At 35.8% G+C, this 7,916-nt stretch overlaps 2 protein-coding genes across 8 annotated transcripts; one reads left to right on the forward strand and one right to left on the reverse strand.

Moving 5' to 3' along the window:
• Nucleotides 1-4,505, reverse strand: LOC107491914 (pentatricopeptide repeat-containing protein At4g13650). The gene is made up of 3 exons (XM_052262718.1): nucleotides 4,129-4,505; nucleotides 2,701-2,888; nucleotides 1-2,499 (listed from the first exon to the last, which is right to left on the reverse strand). Exon 3 carries the CDS (start codon nucleotides 2,254-2,256, stop codon nucleotides 1-3), a length of 2,256 nt encoding a protein of 751 aa, XP_052118678.1. The 5' UTR covers nucleotides 2,257-2,499; nucleotides 2,701-2,888; nucleotides 4,129-4,505.
• A 403-nt stretch (nucleotides 4,506-4,908) lies between these two features.
• LOC107491915 (SKP1-like protein 11) lies at nucleotides 4,909-7,699 on the forward strand. 7 transcript variants are annotated; one of them, XM_021126157.2, is made up of 5 exons: nucleotides 4,909-5,165; nucleotides 5,574-5,634; nucleotides 6,015-6,131; nucleotides 6,611-6,909; nucleotides 7,360-7,699. In XM_021126157.2, the coding sequence occupies exons 2-5, from the start codon at nucleotides 5,583-5,585 to the stop codon at nucleotides 7,531-7,533; spliced, it is 642 nt and encodes a 213-aa protein (XP_020981816.1). In that variant the 5' UTR covers nucleotides 4,909-5,165; nucleotides 5,574-5,582; the 3' UTR covers nucleotides 7,534-7,699. The 7 variants fall into 7 exon arrangements, with proteins under 7 accessions (XP_020981816.1, XP_015968325.1, XP_015968324.1 ...); XM_016112839.3 differs by having other exon boundaries at nucleotides 6,051-6,131; XM_016112838.3 differs by having other exon boundaries at nucleotides 5,574-5,630.
• The last annotated feature ends 217 nt before the right edge of the window (nucleotides 7,700-7,916 follow it).

Here is a 7,916-nt window from a genome sequence, read left to right on the forward strand (position 1 = left end):
TCATAAGTTTTCTAACCTTTGCAACAAGTTTTTATGGATTCTTGCTGCTCCAAGAAGCGCCCCCCAAACTGAGGCATCAGCTTCAAATGAAATGGAATTTACGAGTTCCATTGCTTCATTCAATTTCCCTGATCGTCCAAGTAGATCAATCATACAAGCATAATGCTCTTGTGTAGGTTTAATACCAAATTTTTCTTCCATTGTTTCAAAATACTGCTTTCCCTCACTTACCAAACCACAATGATTACATGCACAAAGAACACTTACTAAAGTAATATGATTGGGCGGCACACCATCTTCAAGCATTTGACTGAACAACTGAAGAGCCTGTTTACCTTGGCCATGTTGAGCCAACCCCCCAATCATTGCAGACCATGAGACTGTTCCCCTCTTTGGTATCTCAGAAAAGGCGCGACCAGCATCTTCTATGCTTCCACATTTTGCATACATATTAACCAGGGAATTGCTTGCAAAAATATCAGACATAAATCCAAACTTGATGGTATGGACATGTAATTGTTTCCCTTGTTCATACGCAGACAGATTTGAACAAGCATTTAAAAGAGAACTGCAGACAAATGCATCTGGCTTGATATCTGCATGTTGCATTTGCAGATATAGCTTCAAAGCCTCCTCTCCATCCCCGTATTGAGAATATGCTGTTATCATTGATGTGTAAGCCACCAAATCTTCCCAAGTTCGTTCTTCAAATATTTTTGAAGCTTCACCTATGTAGTTACACTTTCCGTATCCATCTAGTAGGCTGTTTATTACATAGAAATCAGAATAAATTCCATATTTGATGGAAAGTGCATGAAGTTGCTTGCACATCTTAATTGCCATCAAGGTGGCAACGGATTTGAGAACAGTTGATAAAGTAGTTTGGTTGAAATCTGTATCCTCATGATGCAATTTAGCAAAAAGGGAGACTGCTTCTAAGTCATCACCACAAAGTGAGTAACCAGAAATCAAAGCATTCCATGCAATGATATCCTTCTTTGGCATCAGTTCAAAAGCTATTCTAGCATCATCCATCATTTCACACTTTGAATACATGTCTATTAGCCCAACTGCAGAAAATAAATCTGAATTAGTATCCATCTTTAACAAACTAGAATGTAACTGCCTGCCCAAATCCTTCAACCCCATTGCAGCACAGCACTTTAGAGCACTCGAGAAGGTAAACAAATTAGGACAAGTTCCAGAGCTTTTCATCTCCTCCAAAAGCATCAAAGCTAAATCATTACACTCATGAAGAACACAACCAGCAATAACTGCATTCCAAGACACAATATCAGGGTGCTTAATTTCTCGAAAAACAGCAACAGCATCTTTACTCTCCCCAGCTTTTGCATACATGTCAACTAATGCATTTTTGGAAAATTGATCTGAATCATGTCCCAACTTCAGCAAAATCCCATGAAGCATCCTTCCTAGACCACCATCCCGCAGTCCAGCACAGGCATTCAATATGATCGAAAGGCTAAACTCATTAGGCCTCACTCCTCTCTGAACCATGTCCTTGAACATATCCACTGCTTCGACATAGAAATCACTCTGCATATAACAAGAGAACAAGGCATTCCACAAAACAACATTTCTTTCCTCTATTGTGCCAAATAATCTCCTAGACTCACCTAGCTGCCCACACTTAGCATACATAACAACCAAAGCATTAGCAACAAAGCCATCAGAATCAAAACCTGTCACCACAGTCATCCCATGAACCTTCTTGCCCATGTTCAAGTCCTTCTTGATGGAGCATGCCTTAAGGACGCTAGGGAATGTGAACTCATTGCACTTAACACCCAACATGCACATGTCACTCAAGGCTGAAAGGGCTTCATTAACAAGCCCATTCTGCACAAAGCCAGATATTAAAGCAGACCAAGAAACCAAATCTGGTTCAGCACTTTGATCAACCAACTTACGGGCAACCCCAAAATGGTGACACTTGGAATACATTGTCACAAGGTGGTTCTTTAGGCTTTGGTTGTTGGAAAACCCAAATTTGATCATATGGGCATGGACCACCATGCCTAAATGGAGGGACTTGGTGGCAACACATTGAGACAACAGGTTGGAGTAGGATATTGAGGGTTGTGTGGAGTATTGAGATGTTAAATCTACAGCGGCTTGTGAAACAAAGGTTTGAATGGTTGGGTTCTTGAACGGGAGGTACAAGCGTTGGAAAATTGAGTGAGGCAAAAATTTAATATACCAAAGCCTTAGACGGGTTCTGTTCATTGACACCATAGTAACACTGTTCCATGAATGTTGTAAACCTACAAGGTGGTTGTTGGTGTCTAACTAACCAAAATGGTGATGGTGTAATTAGTATAATTGGGCAAGGCCTAATTACAACAATAAGATTACCTCTAAGTAAACATAGTATAAATAAGAGTAAACACTAGCGTTACAATTTCACGAAAAGTGATGAAATGAACTATTTTCTTCTCAAATTCCTCTTCTGAATTATAATTCTTCTTCTTCCTTATCCTACACCAACACAATCACATTCATCAAGATGCACACGAAAACCACAATTCCAATCCTCAACCCTGTGTATCAATAGAATTGCTATGGTTTCAACAAAAAGAATGTTGGGTTGGGTCAGAAAACGAATCACTTTCAGATAAAACAGTATGAACGAATGCCAAACACGAATTTCAATATCAAATATTGGGTAAATTGGCTTACAGGAAAGCAAAGATGAAAACTTGAGGTGCAGCCTGGCCACTTCACTTTTATTTTTTATTTTGTTTTCCAGATTGAAGAGCACCACCAAGTTCAAGGGTATCGGCAAAGTAGCAGAACACCAGCAACAATGGGTATGCTAATTATGTTGATGCAGTTCAGGGCAGCAGAACACTGGCAGACGGGGGTCACTGTTCAAGAGAAGAAAAAGTCAGGAAAAAAGGGAAGCTAAAGGTTGAGAGATGGGCGGCTGCAAGGAGGGAAGGGAGACTCAGCCTCAGACTGAGTGTGTGACTGCTCAGGCCGGGAGGGAGGGGAGGCTTCGTTTCTTACTATGGACTATGGAGAGGAGAAAAAAAAAAAAGAGTATTTACCCAAATAGATCCTAAAAAATTTAGGTCGTTATGTTGAAGTGAAGTTATTGAAGTTTATAAAAGTAAGATATATAAGTTCTTTTAATATACTTTTAAGAATTTATTTGTCCAAATAAAAACTAAGATGGGGACTTATATATTTTACTTTTATAAAGTTCAGAGCAATGCAATAAAAAAAATTTTGGAGACAAAAACGTCCAACACAAAATTCCTTAGGTACCTATTTAGGTGTATACCAAGGTTCTCAAAATCGAACCGATCATCGAACCGTTTTTATTATTGGTTTATTAGTTCAGCCATAGTTTAACTGGAATAACGGTTTTACAATGAAATAATAAATAAAATATAAATAAATACACTAAAACATAATTATAGTCTAACATAAACCTTAAAATATCATTCAAATTTAAAGTATTATAACAACCAAAGTGTTATGATATTATCAAAGTACAAACTCAGCAAAAGGAAATATGGATATGAAATGTCAACATGAAAATTTCTAATCAATCATAAAAAATTCGCAAAAAACTTATACAGAAGAATCAAAAGATGCACAACTGAGAGTTTTTTGGTTGACCCTATCATCCATAATTGAAAGAAAAATTCATTGAATTAACTAACTAATTCAATTTATGCTTTTCTTTATTGAATTAACTTCAAAACTGACCAATTTATGTTAGCACAACAATTAACAACTTTAACAAAAATTGACAAGATTTAACATAGATTAACAAAGTTTTTAACATAATTTTAAGTTTTTAACAAGGCAAGTACAACAATTAACAAAGTTTCCCAATTTTAACAAACTCAAGAACAGAAAAAAGCACTGAATGTCTGAACGAGGACAAAATTGATCATCAAGAAAAATTAACAACAAAAGAAAAAAAAATCAAGATCGAGCAGTGAATCAGTAACAAAGTTATCAAATTATCATCAAGCATTAAGACATTAACAGAGTTATCGAATAAAATATCATCAGGGAGCAAACTCAGCAAAGCCAATCAACCAAGAACAAACACTGAGAACTGAGCCACTGACTGAGCATTCGAGGCATTACCACCGGAGAGGGTAGTGAGCAGAGGTTTGAGGGAGAGCGCCGGACGACGGGAAGCTGGCGACAAACACTGGCGAGCTGGCGACGGACGATGGGGAGCTGGTGACGACGACGGCGAGCTGGCGACGAACACTGGCGAGCTGCCAACGCACACGACGGACGGACGACGGGCAAGAGCTGCGGAGCAGGACCTGGAGATGCTCGCGTTGGCGAACTAAGGGAGGATAGCGAACGACCAGGTGAGACAGGAGGGCGGCGCGACGGGTGGCTAGGGTGAGACGAACGGCGGCGCGATGGAAGACCTTTGGAACTTGGAAAAGCTGCGTGAGGGAGAGGAGAGTGAAAGACTGAAACTCAACGGCAGAACCCTTTTCCTTTTTTGTTTTAATTAAGGGAAAGTACGAGGAGCCAATGAAATATTTATACAATGTGTACAATGGAGGTTTATGGAGTATTAGAGATATAATCATTAGTGTTACATTTTTTCAACAGTTGAAGTTTTTGGGATGAGTGGTATTATGACATGGTATTAAAGCACTAGATTTGAAAGATCAAAAGTTCGATTCTTGGTGAACCCAAAATTAAATTAATTTTTCGAGAAGATGTTTATTATCTCATGTACTCGGATTTAAGATGGGAACCGGTAGTATAAATGATTATGTTCGTTATTAAAAACTGCTCATGACAGAACCGGAGGAAACCGTAAACCGGCCGGTTTGCCTAATGCGACGTCGTTTCGCGAGAGAGAGATTAAGAGAGAAAAGAGGGGAGGGGGGAGAAGAAGAACGCTTTGCTGGTCTTCCTTACTTTCATTCGTTCCTTCACTCAATGAAAACAAAAAGGAAAAACCCTAGCTAGCATTCACCGCCGCCGAATGGGGTGATCCACTGCCGCCGTTCGTGGCTGTCCGAGGAGCCTTTCTTCGTACTGTCGGCGTTATCCAAGTCAAACCCCTTGTTCGCTGTCTTCTTCCTCGCTCGGCCCATCCTCCATCGGATTCGTCCTGTCACAGTCGTCGTCATCTCGTCGCTCTCTCGAAGGTCAGTGGCTTTGGTGTGCACTTGTTCTTCATTTTTCGTTTTATTCTCTGACTCTCTGTTCTGAAATCAACAAATCATTGAATGATTATAGGGTTTTGTGTTTTTGTTGAAATCATTGATTTGCTCCGGCTTTGGCTTGCTGCTGTGGGTTCTGGTTTGCTGTTGTGTGTTTTGTGGCTCCGCTGTGCTGCTGCTGCTTTGTGTTTTTGTTGAAATCATAAACGATTAATAGCGAAATTTTCAATAAACAATAGAAACTATAAACGATTCTCTATCCTGTTTTAATATAATTACAATATTCTGCATATCATCATCAACTATGATTTTGATATGTGTTTTTATCACGTATAAATTGCAATGAAATTTAAACATAAATGTGTTGATATGTTGGTGTATATTCCTTGCCAGGGAAAACGGATGGAGCTTTTGTGCATCAGACAATGGATAAGTGGCCTTCTTCCAACCGTGAGTGAGTTTAAATTGTTTAAAGCTGTTATTCTATTTTATTATATTGAAATAAATCAAATAATTGATTCATAATACAGATTATTCACTAAGTAATTTATATGGCGCTTGCATCTTCTAGGCTATTCTTTAAACGACAAACAGAAATTTTCATAGTTGGATATATACAATAATTAATGTAAACTTGAATTATCTCTTCATAAAAATTGTTTTTCCACTTGAAATTGCTTAATTTTGAAGTACATCTTGCATTGGTGTGTTTAAGAACTTTGGTAACTGTATACCACCAACTAACTCTGGTTTAAGATGATAGAGGAGCTATATTGAATTATTCTGTTAAGTGTACATCATATGTGACATTAGCCCTATTTTTCTGCATTCTAGTTCTTGATTTACTAATTGAAATCATGTCAATTAAAGAGAAGTGGCTTAGTGCATGGTGCATAAAACCTGTTGGTGGAGCACTTGTTAGGCAGGAACCAGAATATATCTTACTAGCCTGTAAGTATATGAGTCTAAATTTCAATTTCAGAATATTAATTTTTTATTTTATTTTTTTCAAAAGAAATAGAATTTTAAACAGATTCTTATTGTTATTTATTTATTTTATTCTTATTGTTATTTTATTTTATTATGTCCGATTTTCAGAAAACACTATATTTTTCTTTAAAAAAGAAGTGGTACTTTTAAATTTAAAAATATAACAAATTAACAGAATCGGTTACTTTGGCCGCAAAGATTTCATAATAGTAAAAGATTTGAAAAGATCTTCAAAAATTATCTCTCGAATAAGATAAGATAATACCCGAAATTATTATATTTATAATTTGTAAATAAAAGATTTAAACCAAAAAATAAGAGAGTCGGTGCTGTTATCTACATCATATAAATACACTATACACACATAGTCCTTGAACTCCAAACATTTTGGTTTTCTGATTAATCAAATAGTTGAAGCAATACATTATTATTATTGTTAGTGATGGGTTCGCCGTTGAAGAAGATCATGCTATGCAGTTCGGAAAAGGAGATTTTCAGTGTGGAAGAACAAGTGATGGTGCAACATTCGGTGATCATAAACAACATGATTGAAGATGGGTCGTACAACCATGAAGAGAGCAAGATTCCATTGGATTGCGTCGACTCCAAGACTCTCAAGAAGGTCATCGATTATTGTACACACCACACTCACCACCACAACGACAACCAAGAAGATCTTGAGGCTTGGGATGCTCAATTTCTCAATGTTGATTCTAACGGCCTTTATGATTTGTTGATGGTGATTAATCCTCTCATTCTCTTTTTTTCTCATACACTATTGCACATGCATGTTATGAATATAGATATACTATTATATATTAACGAAGATGACTGTAAAAAAAATAAAAACTGCTTTTGATCTCTCTTCAATTTTTATAATCGCCATTTTTTTTGTCTTTCCACTGAAAATTAATTAAAAACAAAAAGAAAAAAATATTGATTGGTTTTCATCATATACTAACTTTTAAAAAGGTTTCTTATATATAATACTATAATAGTATATACTTCTAGAGTTCTAGTCTTCTACTATATTTTGCTCTCTTTTCTTTATTGTTAATGTTAATGTTGATCACATTACCCTCTTAGATTATTGGCAGCATTTGTAGAACTAATATAAAATAACATTAATTAGTGCCCATTGTAAATTAATTTTGGTATATTTGGATTGATTTTTTTATTGTAAATTTAGGCAGCAAATTATCTTGAGATTAGAAATCTCTTGGATCTGATATACGGAACTATAAAAAATATGATAAAGGGAAAGAAAATAGATGAGATACGCAGAATCTTCAACATCAAAGATCATGGCTTCACTCCTGAAGAGGAAGAACAAAATCGCAAGGAGTACCCACATTTTTATTAGAACAAATCTTGTCTACTCTTTAATTTTATTTGTTTTAAATTTTTTTCTATATGATGATCAACACCTGTATTCAATATGGGGATGTTAGAAAGTGTTTTGGCTCTTTTGATATCGTACCATTTTCTTTTCAATTGTATATTTAGTTAAACCTCTTTTATTGTCATCATTTTATTAGTACTTAATTTAGTTTTATTTTTCTTTAATTTAAAATTTAAATCCGTTGACCTATATGGGCAATATGCATAGTTTTAGTTCAAGTACTACTTTTTACATGTGAATGATGTAATATTATTCTTAGTCCAAAAAGTATTAAATATTTAACAAAATTTATTATTTTTGATTAATAATTAGTCAATTATATTTAAAAATAATGTAGACTAAAA

This window comes from Arachis duranensis, chromosome 6 (genome assembly GCF_000817695.3).
Source record: "Arachis duranensis cultivar V14167 chromosome 6, aradu.V14167.gnm2.J7QH, whole genome shotgun sequence".
NCBI classification, from domain to species: domain Eukaryota; kingdom Viridiplantae; phylum Streptophyta; class Magnoliopsida; order Fabales; family Fabaceae; genus Arachis; species Arachis duranensis.

Bases quoted from the DNA above. Each gene is read 5' to 3' on its own strand.
- LOC107491914 (XM_052262718.1), bottom strand. From the start codon at position 2,256: ATGGTGTCAATGAACAGAACCCGTCTAAGGCTTTGGTATATTAAATTT.
- LOC107491915 (XM_021126157.2), top strand. From the start codon at position 5,583: ATGGAGCTTTTGTGCATCAGACAATGGATAAGTGGCCTTCTTCCAACC. The intron at 5,635-6,014 runs GTGAGTTTAAAT...TCTGCATTCTAG, and splicing joins TGGCCTTCTTCCAACCGTGA to TTCTTGATTTACTAATTGAA. The intron at 6,132-6,610 runs GTAAGTATATGA...TATTATTGTTAG, and splicing joins AGAATATATCTTACTAGCCT to TGATGGGTTCGCCGTTGAAG.